Source organism: Panthera pardus, unplaced genomic scaffold (genome assembly GCF_024362965.1).
Source record: "Panthera pardus isolate Hobbes unplaced genomic scaffold, ASM2436296v1 HiC_scaffold_1, whole genome shotgun sequence".
Lineage (NCBI taxonomy): Eukaryota > Metazoa > Chordata > Mammalia > Carnivora > Felidae > Panthera > Panthera pardus.
In genome coordinates, this window is record NW_026526654.1 from 78,977,729 (window position 1) to 78,993,724 (window position 15,996).

Sequence of the window (15,996 nt, forward strand, 5' to 3'; positions counted from 1 at the left end):
GGTGTGTGTACCTCTTAAGACAGAAGTATGTGCAACCTCAAAATCCATCTGTGCAACCTCAGAGATTCATAATTCATTGCCATGTGTGGAAACCTTGGCACAGCCCCGAGGCCCAACTGTGCCTCAGGCCCAACTATGCACAGACAGCTGGGTATCCAGGAGGATTTCAGGGCCTGACAGGCCTGCTAGCCTTGTGTCTTCTGTTCAGGTGTTGCTTCTGATAGCTTTCTGGCTTGAGTTCTGGCCCCTTGCCCTCTGGGTTTGGAAGGGGTGCTCAGCCAGCAGTAGGAGGCGTGCAGAGTATAGCTGTGCACATGGGCTGGGGAGTCAGCATCGAATCAGAAAGGACAGGGACTGAGGATGCCAAGAAACCAAATAAAGTGTAATTAAACCAATATATGCTTTTTTTTATTGATAACTGGTGGCAGACAGTGTCTCTTCCCATAGATTAGCAGTGAAAAGGAATCACTAGTGAAATTCCCCGACGTCTGTTTCAAATACTTTATGAAACTAGTTTTGATGGCAAACCACAGGTTACTTTTCACACAGGCTATTTATGCCTTTGGAGTTGGTCCTTGGGACCTTGAATTCTAAGGGTCATTGTTGCCGAAATATATGTGTTTATCTTAGCAACCTTGGGATCCTGGTGGAGAACGTGGGCAGTTTTAAGGGTGGCTTAGTCCCACAGTTGTTGGGACATTAGTCATCTCGTGGAAGTTAAAGTTCACATCTTCACTCTTGCAAATAGTTCTTCTGGGATGGCAGCCAGTTCTTCTGGGATGGAGCCGTGCCATAGCGTGCCTCTTCCCTCCCTTTGGAGGAGGTTGAGGGCCAGAGTCCATGCCTGGAGCCTCGTCCTTCTATCCATCCCGCAGTCCCACCAGCCTATTTCTCAGTACAGGACATCATTCCAGCACCGTAGGGAGTCTGTGGGGATAATGCCGTGAATACAAGAGACTGCAGTCCTGCTCTCTTGGGGTTGGCATTTTATCCGGGAGGGAGGATCAATAAATAATGAGTAAGGGGATCAGGTTCCTTATCTTGGGGTGGGGGGATAAGGAAGATAGGAGGATAGTAAGGGATTGAATTTTAAACATAGTGCTTAGGGCAGAGTCTCACAACACCGATAGTTAATCCACAACTTGAAGGAGAAAGTGGTTGCATCATGAGGCTCTGAGCAAGAAGACCTCGACGCTCGAGAAAATTAACCACGCAAGAAGGTAGAAGGTGGTTCCGACACAAGAAGGTAGAAGGTGACACATATGGTGAGGAGCTCACAAGGCTGAGATGCTTCCTGTTCAGAGTGTCTCCCTCTCTAGACCAGCTTGTACGCAGCTGGTCTCCATTCAGGACCCCACATTTACTTCTTTGTCTCCTTCCCTAGATCCTCAGGAGCTTCCAGTGGTAGCTACTGAGGATTTTTCCATTTTACCCCCACAAATCTGTACAACTTCCAGTTTTTATTGCTAATCACTTCATCTCACGTGAAGGGAAGGGTCCCACCCGTGGAGAAGTTGCTAAGCGTTTGTATAGGGCTTTGTTCTTCCCAAGGTCTTGCTTGGCACCCGGAGTAGTTTCTCTTCCTGGTATAGTAGGACAGGGCTGACAAAGTTATAGAAGATATGGCCAAGCGAGGGAGGGGATTGGTGATGTAAATAACTGGGATTATGATAATGAAACCTGTGTCTTACGGTAGAAATGATGGTTACACAGATTCTCTCACAGTTCCTGATTTCCGTCTGCAACATTTTTCCAAGGGGTAGCCCCCTCTCGGTTTGAATGGCTCCCGTAACAGGGAACTTCCTACTCCTCAGACAGCCTGTTTCATTTTTGGAGAGTGTACTTTGTGAGACAGGTCTTCTCTATACTGAGCGGACACACGCCGTCGCATCTCTGCCTGCTGGAGTCAAATCGACTGTGTTTTTTTTTTTTTTTTCTTGTTCTGCTTAGGAGCCACTCAGGTATTTGAAAAGAATTAGCAGTCCACATGTGTCTAATTCGCTTCAGGCCAAGCACACCAGCTCATTTTTCCTGTAAGGCTGAGTTGAGCATCACTTCCGGAAAGCCTTCCCCTGTCAGCCTCACCTTCCTTTCCACGTGATTGCAGATTACTCCGTGCATAGCCTCATCACTGCACTCACTTTGGTGTTTTAGATGTCGCTCTGTTTGTCTGTTTGTCCTCCTTGGCTGTGTATCTTTGTGTTCTTAGTGGCTTCTCACGTGTCCAGGAGATGTTTATTGAATGAATTGAATGGGCAAGTCCTAATTCTAAAACCGTAAGACCAACCGTTCAATAATGGCCAGGAACCTCTACAGCCTTGATTTGGGGTTCCAGAGGCAGACTGGAAAGCTGCAAGACTAGGGCTCCTGGGTGGCTCAGTCACGTGAGCATCCGACCCTTGATTTCAGCTCAGGTCATGATCTCACAGTTCATGGGTTTGAGCCCTTTGTCGGGCTCCGCGCTGACAGCACGGAGCCTGCTCGGGATTCTCTGTCTTCTCTCTCTGCCCTGCCCCTGTTTGCTGTCTGTGTCTCTGTCTCTTAAAATAAGTAAACAGACATTAAAACAAAAGGTTTAAATAATTTTTTTAATCAATAAAGTAAAATAAAAATAAAAGGAAAGCTGCAAAACCATTTCTGGCCTCTGGGTCGGAGGGCTGAGACCCTTGCTTTGAACTGTACTGTAAAGATTTTACACACCCTTCTGGAAACCGTCCGTTGAAGTAACCAGGATTGGGATTTGAGCGGGAAAACAGAGGCGTGAACCTCAGTGCCGCGCCCAGGTGTTTCTTTCTCTCTCGGCCCTAATCCTGGGTGCTGGGTGCTCTGCCGCAGGACCTGGAAGACGGACCTGCCCAAAGGAACGTGTACCCTGGTGTCCCTCTCCGTGGAGCACGAGGAAGCCCAGCTCATGGGCGGCGTGCGGGCCGTGGTGATGGATTCTCAGTACTTGATAGAACCTTGTGGCTCCGGCAAATCGAGACTGACCCACATCTGCAGGATAGACCTGAAGTAAGTGTGCCCTCCCGGGACGCCAGGCTCACTCAAGGGCCAGAGTCGCCAGGGCGCCGTTCGTCGTCCCGATCCCCCGTTCCACCCTACTTGGTGTTTTCACTGCCGTTCGCGTGCTTTCATAGGTGATCGCTCCCCCTCTCTGTTTTCCTTTTCCCCCTCCTTCCCAAGCTTCTGACGTTCTCCTGCAGCCCTTTGCTTTTCTTTACGTTCAGTGCCGTTCCCACTCTGTGTGCTTCTCAGGCAGGGCGAACACACGCCTGGTGGCAGCACAGCGATCGCGAGTCCCCTTCTCGTGTGTTTCTGTCGCGCCTGCTCTCCTCTTGCCGCCCCCTCCTGTTGCCGTGCGTTGAGAAGAAACGAACTTACTTCCTTCCGACCCCGTCAAGGCACTCACGATGCCGAACAGGTTCTTGGTCTGGGTCCGTGGACACTGAGTGTTCTCAGTGAATTCCAGAATTCAGTCTGAATCTTCTCTGGGGACATGGTATTGCTGCGAAGCACCCAGTGAACCCTGAAGAGACAGACTGAATACTTGGCCAAAAAGGCATTTTCCAGGCACCTGATGACAGAGTGAGGTTCTCAGACCCTCGAGGCGTCAGCCCCGAGTTGTAGGCATGCGCCCCGAGGTGCGGGCCACAGCACAGCCCAGTCTGCCGTGATAAAATGCTGAGGTTTGGAAAAAGACTTTCCCACTTCCTTTCTCATTTTTGTCCCCACAGAGGTCACTCCCCAGAGTGGTACAGTAAAGGCTTCGGACATCTGTGTGCAGCAGAAGTTGCCAGGATTAGAAACTCTTTTCAGCCCCTCATTGCTGAGGGTCCAGAAACTAAAATCTGAGTTTTCCCCAGTGTGACATCAAACTCAGGGAAGAGGAAGTGAACGGAAACACTTGTGGGAGAGGCTGCTCGTGAGAAAGCGAGAGAGAGAGAGAGAGAGAGAGAGAGAGAGCGAGAGAGAGACGTGGTTAATGCTTAAAAATGGAAACACTGAGAAGTCGGAATGTTGAAGAGGCAAGAATTGCTGAGAACTTTCCTAGCCTTCCTGGAGACGGCTACATCCCTACTAATATAATATTTTTAAAAATCAGAACATTTATCTATGTTACTTAAAATTAAATAGATTATTTCTTGTGCATTGCCTAATTTGCTATTTAAAGGCTTCTAAGAAGCGTACTTTTAACTGTAAATAAATGTATGTATAGCATATGTACATATGTGTGTATATCTCTATCTTCACTGTATATATGCACAGTATCAATTTTATATATAATTGCGTCTTTTGAAAAGGAATGCATCTGACTCAGTGAGTCCCTTCCTCACTCATGTGGTTCTTTCCGAGTTGCTCTGGGCCCAGCCCCCCACTGTCCTGCTGCTAACACCCAGGTATGAAAATGTGTAGTCTGTCGGTCGGCCCCGATGTCTAACCAAAGATTAGCTAACCAAAGGAAAACAACATTGAAAGTTGTTATGTGTTGTCAGTTTGCTTGCGTCCTTCAAAAACTGAGCTTGGAGTGCTGGAGAATGCTGGGAAAAGAATACTTACTCCTCTTAAAAGCACAGAAGTGGAGTAGAAGTCATGACCAAGTATAAGGCTAGGTTGCCAGTAGCCAGTGGACCCAGCCGGATGCAGTTTGGTGAAATGTCAGATGCCCACGGGCCACTGGAGTCAGGGCAAGTGACTGCAAGAACTTCATTGCCCTGCTGGTTAGAGCCAAATATAATAGCCTTTGCATAGTCAAAGCCCAAGGGAGCCTCTGTGTTTTATCGAGTTTTCATAGATACATTTTATCATGTTCCTAAATGTCATTCTGTATGACCAGTGGCCTATTTGGTCACAGTTAATCGGCATTTTCTTACCGATACATTGCACTGAATTTAACTCTGGACACCAGACAGGGGGAGGCGATGGTCAGTTGAGAGTCCTGGACCATTACAGCTTCAGGGAATTCTTATTTTGCCATGGAGGATGTTCTTAAGATATAATTCATTAAACTTTTGCAATTTAAAAGACAGGGTTTTAAACTAACGATAAGACCAAAACTGTACTCTGCGAAAATAGAACTCTTAGAAATATAAACAGGTTTCTTAATTTCATATTTCTTCATTAGCCTGTCAAGCTACCTACACGTTTGACCCAAACTTATTTATTATTGTATAGACTAAGCAGATTGACTCTCCTTAACCCATTGCTAATGGATTTAAGTTGTGGAGTTTTTTTGTTAATTGTAATTTGACAACGGTAGAGAGAAAGATAAGTTATTATGCTTGGCTTCAGGAAGAGATTTTCTTTGGTAATCCATGAAGATTGGCATCATAACTTAGCAACTGGTATGGGAGGAAAAAAAAAACCTTAAATGAGTGTTTTCCCTTTCTTTTGTATTGTTATGCATTTATGTTATTATGTAATGTTTTTCCTATCAGCAATGTGCAATTCTTTTATTGAGAGAAATAAAAATATTATATATGAATTCTCTATGGTGCAAGGAAAATCATACTATTTGAATTATGACCTGGGAATTTTTCATTTCCTTGCCTACAAAGAAGTGGCCAGCAAACCCATAATTTTCAAGTTGGGCAATGCTCCGTGAGGAAAACAAATTCACTTCTGCCATGCATCTTAAATTCAACCATATATGTTGGATTACCTTAATATGCATAGACAAGATTAATGAAGTTTAATCTAGTTTAACACTGGTCCAGAGATGGAATCCTAGGGGTTTGGAAAATACGCTAGACACACACGGATGAATCGTACTGTATCACCAAGTTTAGCGTGAACACGAATCACCCGGAGATCTTGATCAACTGCAGACTCTAATTCAGGCAGTCTGGAGTAAGATTCTACATTTCGAACAAGTCTCGGGGATGCCTATGCTGCTGGCCCAAAGACCACACTCTGGGAAACAAGAGGGTACTAAAACCAATACGGTTGTATTCATGACCCCCCCTTCTCTTCAAATTACCTGACTTTCCCATTTTTGCGCGCGTACTAATCATGTCACTGTTGCATAACCTAGTGCGTCTAAAAAAATAAAACCGGAAAAATGAGGGAAAAGATGCATCGAGCTTCTTTGTCAAATACCACAGTATTTTATTCATTGTTATCTTGCCAATGGAAATAAAATATGATATTGCATTTAAATATTATATTTATACCTCATGTATATTTTTACCTCAATTGTTGGTATCAATCATCAATTGTAAATAATTGCCAAGGCAAATAAATTTATATACATTAAATATTTCCTATTTTCTATAAAAATATATGTTGATTTTCATGCTTCATCCTGTAAGCGGAAAACCTGTCTTCAGTACCTCTCCCAAATACAAGGATGTTGTTACCAACAAACACTAACAGTCTGGGCGCCTTAATTTGCATCTAAGGCATTAAGGTGATGGGAAGGGCTTATTTTTTTTACGTTTCATTGTTATGAAGTCTGGAAGTTCTAAAAACACATCTACGGTATTTTTATTGAAGATTCAGGAAACTACAGCTACATTTCATTTTCACAGGGTAGACGAGAAATTGAGATATGATGAAGGGACTTCTGGCTGCACCACTGGGCCACGAAGAGTAGCCACATCTGACCCGGAGCCTCTGGCCTTCACTCTGTTTGTTCTCTGCTTTACTTCTAACAAATAACTAAAGTAGCTCCTCATTAAGTTAAGCAGAAGCTCCCTGGTAGTCTCGGCTACAGGCTGCAAAAGGCACAGCAGCCCAAGAGACCATATGCCCGCATAAAAATTATCCAAACCCTGCCCTCTGCTCGTCTCTCTCATGCCTTCCCCCCTTTCGTGAAAGGTTTCCTGTCCTAGCCAAAGGAGGAATTTCACTTGCCCCCTATGGGAAAGAAGAGAACACGGTGGTCATTCTGGCGGCCACCGGCTACAAACATCCTGAGCCCCCAGACCATATGAATTCAAACCTGATGGCAAGCATACGTCTTGAAATTCTCAGGGATGACGTTGTTCTGCTGGCTCTTGATATTTGGCCGCACAAAAACCGGTTGTATGTCTTCTTCTCAGGAAGGTGATGTACAGGGATGAAATAGACCCCAGCTAAGGGCAGTGGCACATGCTGACACAAAAGCAAAATCAGCGTGTGCTGACCGAACAAGGAGTTAGGAAATAAACACTTGCAGTCACAGCTCTGTATCACTGCAAAGCCAGCAGGTTTGAACAACGGACAGCATGCAATGTTGCACATGCCTTCGCCCCCGGCCGACTACATCCTCTGGAGAGTGAGTGTTTACTTCCATTCTAGCAACCCCACCCAACAGGCCACCCAGATGTCTCCTAACCCACATGCTCCTGTGCCCAGATGAGGCTCAAAATCCCAAGTAGTGCTGTTCCTCTGCAGCAAAATTTCCCGCAGAGGACGTTTGTTCACATGTGCGGTCCACATCCACACGACATTGGAGGGGGCTGGGACACCGGGCAGGCAGAGGTGTGGCTGCAGAGAAGACGGTGCGGAACAGAAACAGTGATGAGCAGCAGGTCCTTTCTTGTTACTTGTAGCAGTTCTGTTCGTTAAAGTCACCGTGAACTGAATTAGCGAGTACCAGACCACCGCCCCTGACAGAAATATAGGGGCAGGTTCCCAGGAGCCTCTGCTCACAACATTTGTGTCAACCAATAAATATATAAACCTTGTTCTATGTGAATTTCTGTTTAAACATGCCTTACTCAATATCTATTTCTTACTAATAATGATTGAGCTACGGTATTTCTTTATAGGAAAACAACAGTCAAGAAAGGCTTAATATTTTCCTGACCCCGAGTAATGTGATTGTAGACTTCTTAGGCTTTCAGCCTCACAACAATGCTTTATTACCTTTTTTTTTTTTTTAATGGGCCATCATCTCAGGAATCCACAAATTTAGACGCTTTCCATCTTTTCCATAACTTCATCATGCATTATCAGTGTTACTTTCCAGAGTCGCTTCACTTACAGATCGGTGCATTTCCTCTTTCTTTTTCTAGATGTACCATACGGTCAATTCATTAACATGGAACTCACAGCCAACAGCACTAAAATTCTTGGCTAAACAAATCTTATCTGACACACATATTTTCTCTGTAAGGCACATTCCGGCTTTCTTGATTTCAGGAACACTAGACAGCCCTTCAGCACTATACCTGGGGGCCGTTTTAAACAGCAAAATCACTAACAAAAAGCTCAAAAAGGGGGAAAACGTGGTACTGAATACACCGTGAAAAGGATACTTCTTTACGGCGTGAGAGCTAAATCAGGAAGGCAGAGGTCACATTTGCTTGCTCTCAGCTGGGAGTGTGCATGAACAATGGTGACTCCAGTTCTGTGCCAAGAATGACCAGGAAAGAGCAGTGAGTATTGATTCGGGGATTACAAGTAAGTTTTGAAAAGTGGGTGAATTTGCAAATGCAGATTCTGTAAGTAATGAGGATGAATATATATACAATACCCAGTAGTAAGTTACTGCAAAGTCTATGAAGCCCAGAGGTGGTGGTGACACCCAGTGACTTCAGAAGAGTGACAAAGGGACTGGCACATGGAAAACCTAGGATGTGAAGGGAAAGGACGGGCTTGGGCATCAGGTAGAAGTGGGGTGTGGCTCAGGCCGAGGTCAGACGGTACAGAGGATAGGAGTGAGTGGTGCAGGAGATAAAGCTGGATGGTCACGAGCCAGGAATTGTTCAGCTGCAGCAGGGACGTTGGGCTTTCTGTATTGAGCCAAAAAGCAGAGAGGTGGATTCACATTTGTTCTGATGGCAGAGACTTAAAATGGGCTAAAAGAGAATTGGCATGTTCTTATATGCAGGAGCAGGGATATGAAGACACCCCCATCTTTGCCTTTCCCTCTTCCTTTTGGTTTCTCCTTAGAAATAAAGTGATTGCTACCACTGGCCTTCCTGAGCTGATACCAATCCATGATAACTTGCTTTTCCTTTCATTCTAGAACATGTTGCTTTCCCCTGTTCCTTGTTACTTGCAGAAGTATTTATGTAAATGTAGTGTTCATTCGACACCCTCAGAGAAGACACTTTCAAACCAAAATGCCAAGACCCAGGGAGCTCCAGATCCGTCTGGGTGCCATATGAGCTAAAGATGTCAAGAGCTGGTATGGTGAGCTTACTGGTGAGATCTCCAAGGCCAAACTCCAACAAATCAGCAGGAAAGGCCGGGCTGGTGGCCTGACTTCTCCCTCTCTGGTTGTAATGCCCATTGCTTGCCGCAGGGGGTAGGCTGGTTCTGGTGATGAGCGAGGTCTAACCCCAGACCACTTGCTAACTGAGAGAAGGCCTCTCTAATCTGTGTGAAGGGAGCTTGACCTGTCACTTTGCATCCTCCCTCAACTCCAGCATGGCCAAGACATGTACCTAAGACCCCTCCCATAGGCCAGACTGGAATCTGTCCTTTTCTGATTAGCCCAGGACCTAATGGGTGCTGAGGAGAAGCTTCCAGAAGGTAACAGCCATGAGAATGACTAGCGGCTGAGATGAGGGCAGCCTGGAGTGACGAAGAGCAGTGTGACGGTGGAAAATCCAGCAGAAGGCTGTGGTAACCAGTCCAGGTGGACAATATTTGTGGGGACAGAAGTAGAGAGATTTTTTAAGGATATTTCTGAGCTGGAATTCATAAGATTTATGTATCAGTTGGTTGCAGAAGGATGGAGAAATGGAAGTAGCTACAGATTACTCTGAGTTTCTAGTTTGTGGTTTGTCCTTTAATTGATACAGGGAAAGGGAAGAGGAAGAGCACGCTTCAGAGGGGAGCGGGGCAGGGAGAGAACCATGTTGGAAAAGGTGGTCAGTTGGGCTCTGATCGTGTAGTGCTTGCAATGGCTGGGAGCCATCCAGGTGGAGGTGCCCACCAGCCAGTTCAACACACAGGACTGAAACCCAAGAGAGTGACCGGTGCCCAAGCTGAAGCTATGTCCCTTAGGTCACCTCAGTTTTGTCATTCCTGCCTCTTCTGACCATGTATCCTTACTGGCCCAGTGATACCAAACCACTGTTTCACATCTCTGTGATGTTGCATTGACCTTCTCTCCCTCTTGTTGGTCATGTGATAACTTATTTATTCCTCAAAGCCCTATTTGGGCATGGACTTTCCTGACCATCCCTCTTGAATCCACCTGTTTCTTTCCATATTTCTCTTGTTGCACGAATCACATTGCATGTCATTATTTAGCAATAAAGCCAACTCTTCTACTAGATTGTAAGCTCTTGAGGGCATGGTTGAAACTCTAGATCTTAGACTTCCTGCTATATTATCCCATAAATATTGTTAAAATAAAGTGGGCATTAGGAGGACAGAAGCCATAGACAAGGAAGTCATCACATAGGGACGTTGTGTAAAGTTTTCCAAAGCTAATGAAATAACTTCCATTCTGTGCTTTGACTACTTCACCTCTCCAACAAAGAACGGAGAATTCGCTGGTGTCCCAAGAAGTTAAACGTGGCTATTTCTGAAATTAACAAATACTGTCAAATAACAAATATTTGCTCACAGCAAATAAAAGTTTGATTAGTTAATTCAATCAGTAAATATGTATACAGCACAGTGCAAGACACTGTTCTAGACTCTTAGTCAATAAAACCGTGAACAAAAGAGGCAAAAAATCCCTGTTCTCATGAAGCTTTTGGTCTAGTGGGAAAAATAGCCAAGAAACAAGATAAATAATTGGCCACGTAAGCTCTATAGAGGGGAAAAAAAAAAAAGGCAGGAGATAGATCAGGTAGTCCAGAAAAACCTTACCGAGGGCTGGGGTAGAGAACTACTCAAACAGACACCCTATTTTTCTCTCCGGCTCCACTAGATTTTCTAAAATTACAGTGGTAGGAATGATCGATTCATTAATCAACTTGCAGAGACCTATTCCTTGAGAAGTAAAAGAAGTACAGGGGCACTTGGGAGGCTCAGCCAGGTAAGGGTCCCACTCTTGATTTCAGCTCAGGTCAGGATACCACGGTTCAGGAGTTCGAACCCCGGATGGGGCTCCACACTGACAGCGTGGAGCCTGCTTGGGATTCTCCCTCTCCCTTTCTCTCTGCCTCTCCCTGGCGCTCCCTCGCTCGCTCTCGCTCGCTTTCTCTCTTAAAATAAATAAAAAGCAACACCAGACAAATGAATCCCCTGAGAACAACACTTGCTCAGACAGAATGGCTGCATCTCCCAAGCCGGTCAGGAAGTAAGGAGAGCAGGGAGGCACAGATGTTAGAAACCCACATGTCCCGCACTGTAACATCTTCTTCTTACGCCTGAATGATCCTGAGGCCCCTGCTTTCTGGTTCCCGGATAGTAGCACATCTCAAAGGTTCCCAGGTACTCCAGGGAGTTCTGGAGACCAGGTCTCCGGTGTGGTCAGGGGCAGGCTTCCGTTCATCGGCTTTGGTGCCCTCATCGCACCCCACACAGCAGCCACCCCTGCTGACCATGACCTCCTCAGCTCACTGCCGGGCTCCGCACATCTCCTTTCTGCTCCTGTCACACTGGCCTTTTGGGGGGTCTCGGTGGGGAAGACCCGGTTCTCCTTTTGGGACCTCTGTATGGAGCTGCCCCCAGTTCTTCCCTAAAGCCCCACAGCACAACTGAGACCAGGCTGTCCCTTACAGTCAGTCTCCACCAATATCCTGGGGAGAAGTTCAGAATAAGGCATAACTTAAAGCTGCACCTGAAAGTGGTTTGTCTTCCGGCCCACTGACCCCAACCTGACCTCAGAGGCCCCCAGCGCTCCGGCCTGCCCCGCCTCACCCCTGCCAGCTGAGCCTGTCCACTCTGAGACAGGCGAACGTCTTCGCCTGCAGGGAAGGGCCTGCCTGGTCCCAAGCCCACCTCTCTTCACCAGCCTCCCCCACCCCGAGCCTTCATAATGTGATGAACAGCTGGCACTGCTTGGCCAAAAGAATGAGTCCCAACTCCAGTTTCGGCGACGCATCCGAGGGTGCAACTCAACCCTCTGGACGCCAATGATCACACAGAACTTCATTGATTCACTGCCCTAAATCCGGATTATCTCAGAGGAAACACCACCACGTTGATTCTGGCGGGCATAGCAGAAGAGCCAGCCGGCAGCCACAGCCAGCCCTGGAACGGGGCGTCCTCGCCCTCCCTTCCCGGTGCCTGCCTCACATCCAGGCTCCAGGGCCGCCTCTTGCAGACAGCCTCCGCCACGCCTGGTGTCAGTCATCCCACCGCTGCAAAGCTGATTGATGACATTTTAATATGAATGAGTTTCAGCCCGAGCTCCTCCGCCTGAGATTTGCATAATTAAGCCTTTTATCTCTTTATTGGGAATCAGGGGGCACAGGGATTTCAGGCATCGGCAGGTCGGTGCCAGCTATTTTTGGAGTTAGGAAGAGGCTGAAATTACACTACCGTGTAAAATAAAGCCTAAACCCGACAGTGGATCTGATCTTGTTCCAGGATAACTGGGGTGGGCAGGAGGATTGCTTCTCTGCGCGGGCCTTACTCTCCCGGGAAGCTGGGACGCTGCACCTTTCTTGGACCCTGAGGGATGGGGGAGCTCTGCCTTGATTCAGAAGGGGTCTTCCTGGCAGCCTCCTCCTACCTGGCCCTTCCCTCACCTTGTCCCTCCCCCCTTCCACTGCTTCAAAGCTGTCTAAATCTGATCTTTCTTCTCTGAAAATCCCCCTCGCCTTTGGTTTCTAAGCCCCTGAGGCATTTTCTGAGAACTCCCAAAGACGGTGCCTGACGTCCATGTCGTCTAAAGTCCGTAATGCACAGCTTTGTCAGGAACCGTGTGCCCAAGGAGGACCCAAGAGAATGCCCACATCACACGCTTGAGGCGGCAGCCAAGGGAGAGAGCCTGTCCCGGGGTTGGTGGGGCAACGCCCTGTTGCCAGGACATGCTTCAAGGGGACAAGAGTTGAAGACATCAGGTTAGAAAGTGCCAAACTGGGGGCACGGCACACACACACACACACACACACACAAATAAGATGGCTGGATTGGGGAGCAGTCACTGGTTTTCCTCAGAATCCTTTAGGTTCTCTGTTAGTCCTCATCATGAGGGGAAAAGAAAAAGGAAACCAGACATAACTGGCAGATAGACTGTGCTGTCTTCCGTGGAGATGGTTTGAATTATTTTGGAAAAAGCAAACTATCCGATCGTCTGAAAGGAGCCATGCGCTCGGAGGAGCAGCCACTGGGGATGACCCATCGCTGGGATCTGCTGGAGCCGCCCTCTGGACACCAAGCATAAGGAACACTCGCTCCAGGGCAGTGCTTCTATTCTGGAAACTGAACGAAACGGAATGTTCCACTCAGAAGCGACTTGCAAGTGGCAAAGGAGAGCAAATTTCTTCCCGGTTTCCTGTCCGTTTGCAGTGGGTCCAGTACAAAACACGGTCCACGTACAAAGCACGAGAAACAGCAGCTGACTCAGTGGAAGCATCAGCCCCGAGACGCAGCCTTTCTACAAAGCCTACAGTTGTCTCGCCGCATTGCTCGTTTTTCAGAAGGCTGTATGTCCATCCTACTCTCCCCCGTACATCCCCAAATTCGTTTTGCACAGAGCCCCCCTCCCCTACAGTCCTGATGAGCCGATCACTGTTCAGGGATCAGATTATTGCAAAGCAGGCATCAAGCGGGATTCCTGCACATGAATTGAAAGAATTTTAAACAATCCTACGCACAGCAACAGCTGTCGCTTCGTGGAACTGAAGAAGGACGAGAAGGGCAGTTTTTGAGAAGACAGTTGAATGCTTTTAATTTTTGTTCAAGGATTTGGGAGTGTAAAACAAACCGTTCCTCACAGCCCCACATTCCGGTGCCAAGATGTCACGCAGAGATCGGAAATCGAGTGTTTCAGGTGACATTGTGAGCCGGGCAAATCAGGAAGAGCATCTCCCAGGGGCAGTAATGCCCGTACAGGGTTAAGGCCATCACTCAGTGACCAGGCAGTCGAGGCTAGGAGAGGGACCCAAGGCTAAAAGTACTTGTACTCTGCTCAACAAAAAGAAAATCCAACCAAGTGGCAGGTGGGCGTGGCGGTTCTCCGTAGCGTTGTCCGGGTGGAACTGAGAAGCTTAATGGGGGGCATCACCGTGAACCAGAACTTCAGACCTGGAAGTAAACACATCAGGGGACGAGTCCCCAGACGCTATATGCTCTTTATCCTCCTGCCTCAGACCAGCCCCAACCACACGTGGAATCAGCTCCCTGCCAAGGAGACAGAAGCTCACAACAACTGTATGCACTGAGGTCTTGCTGAATGCCGAAGAATCTTCCTACACGTTCGCACATATGTACAGAGGTATGCAGCATTGATGTATCGAGCCTCACAATAATCCAATGAAACACATACTGTCATTTCCAATTTTAATAAAGAGCAAGTCGAGGTCCAGACAGGACAAGTGACCTTCTTGACATCACTCAGCCAGGACTGGACTTCAAATCCAGGCAACCCGATCTTTGCTGTGCCGCTTCCCTTAACAAGCAGGGGGCTTCCTCTCTCATGTGAGCCGCCACGTTGGGCTCTGGGCTGACAGCTCAGAGCCTGGAGCCTGCTTTGGATTCTGTGTCTCCCTCTCTCTGCTCCTACCCTGCTCGCTCTCTCTCAAAAATAAATAAATATTAACAAAAATAAAAAATAAATAAAATATGTCCACAAAGTATTTGATGCTTTTCCCTTCAAGAAGCAGAGCTTAATTCTCCTCTCCTTGAATGTGGGCTGTATTTAGTGAGTTGCTTCTAACAAATGGACAGTGGTATAAATGGCAGAGTAAGCGTACGGGTAGGTTTTCGTTGCTCTTAGATAGACACCTAGAAGTGGAATTGCTGGACCATCCGTGTGTTGTTTATCTAACTTTTAAGGGAAATGGCAAAGTGTGTCCAAAGCGGTGGCACCATTTTACCCGTCTGACAACAATGCACGACGGTTCCAATTTCTCCACATCCTCATCAACACTTGTTATTTATTGTCCATGTTTTGGGTGGGGTGAAGTCATTCACAGTGTTAAATGTTGTTCACTGTTTTAAACTTAAAGCAAAAATAGAATTTCCAAGTGATCGGAGGAAATGGTAGAATGCAATTAACTCAAATTTTGGTTCTCACTTTTTATAATCACTCTGCTATCATTGATTATTTCAAATCTGCAGTTTAAATAATCACAGGGATTATGCCCAAAACAAGGTAGAATAATTCCAAACTCTACTCGCTCGTGTTCTTGAAGAGGGTGAGACAGAGAACATATTTTGGCACTCTCTCCCTAACCCCCCGTCTGAAATCCTCTAGGGCTATGCTTTCTGCTTTCTTGTGCTCTTTTCCTTTTCCAGCTTCCACCCTAAGAGTGAGGAAGAAAAATGTGCTAAATGAACACACCTTCGAGGGGCCAATAGGAGGAGAACAGGGGAAAAGAAATTCAGATGCATTCCTTCCCAGCCGGAGACGTTGGCCAGCACTGGCGGGGAGAGAGGATCTGTACTCAGAACCCCTCAAACTTAGGCATGAAAGGGGGTGAGCCTTTGAGAGGCACGACCAGGGGGTCAAGCAAAAAAGGTGGTTACCTTCAAAAGACAAAAACAGCTCCCAGTTCAAAGTGACTAGACGCTGATTCTATGAAACCAGAAAGAATGTTCTGCCCACATGTGCAGTTGTCAGCAGTGGAACCACAAGAAAGGAAATCTCGGAGGTAAACACTGGGAATGCTCATCAAGGTCTGCCTGGGAAAGAGAGAAATCTGGGCGGTGGGCTCCCAGTCTGGTTCTCCTGTCAGTGGCCTGTCCCTGAGAGGACAGAGGCCATGAGCGCCCCTTTCTCCTGTCTCAATTCTGCTCTGTGTTCACGGATCTCACTTCCTTCCAAGGAGGATTTTGCTCCCACGCCAGGGGGCCCCATCGGGAGATAATGTGCATGCAGGGTTGGAAGCTGGTTTAGTCCTCAGAGCAGAGCAGCAAACCCAGATGCTGGGAGGAGAGATCGGGAAACCGCTGGGTGGGAACAGCCTCAGAGGGACGCCCCAGGTCACAGAAAAC

At 47.1% G+C, this 15,996-nt stretch overlaps 1 protein-coding gene across 7 annotated transcripts in view; it reads left to right on the forward strand.

Moving 5' to 3' along the window:
• The window catches only part of STARD13 (StAR related lipid transfer domain containing 13), a 183,428-nt gene extending 175,762 nt beyond the window's left edge, over positions 1–7,666 (forward strand). For 3 of the 7 annotated variants that reach the window (XM_019447794.2, XM_053900376.1, XM_019447803.2), the window contains exons 13-14: positions 2,836–3,012; positions 3,256–3,726. In XM_019447794.2, coding sequence (XP_019303339.2) covers positions 2,836–3,012; positions 3,256–3,481 — 403 coding nt within the window. In that variant the 3' untranslated portion in view covers positions 3,482–3,726. The other 4 variants (XM_019447796.2, XM_019447802.2, XM_019447795.2 and 1 more) reach the window with 3 other exon arrangements.
• Positions 7,667–15,996: the final 8,330 nt, after the last annotated feature.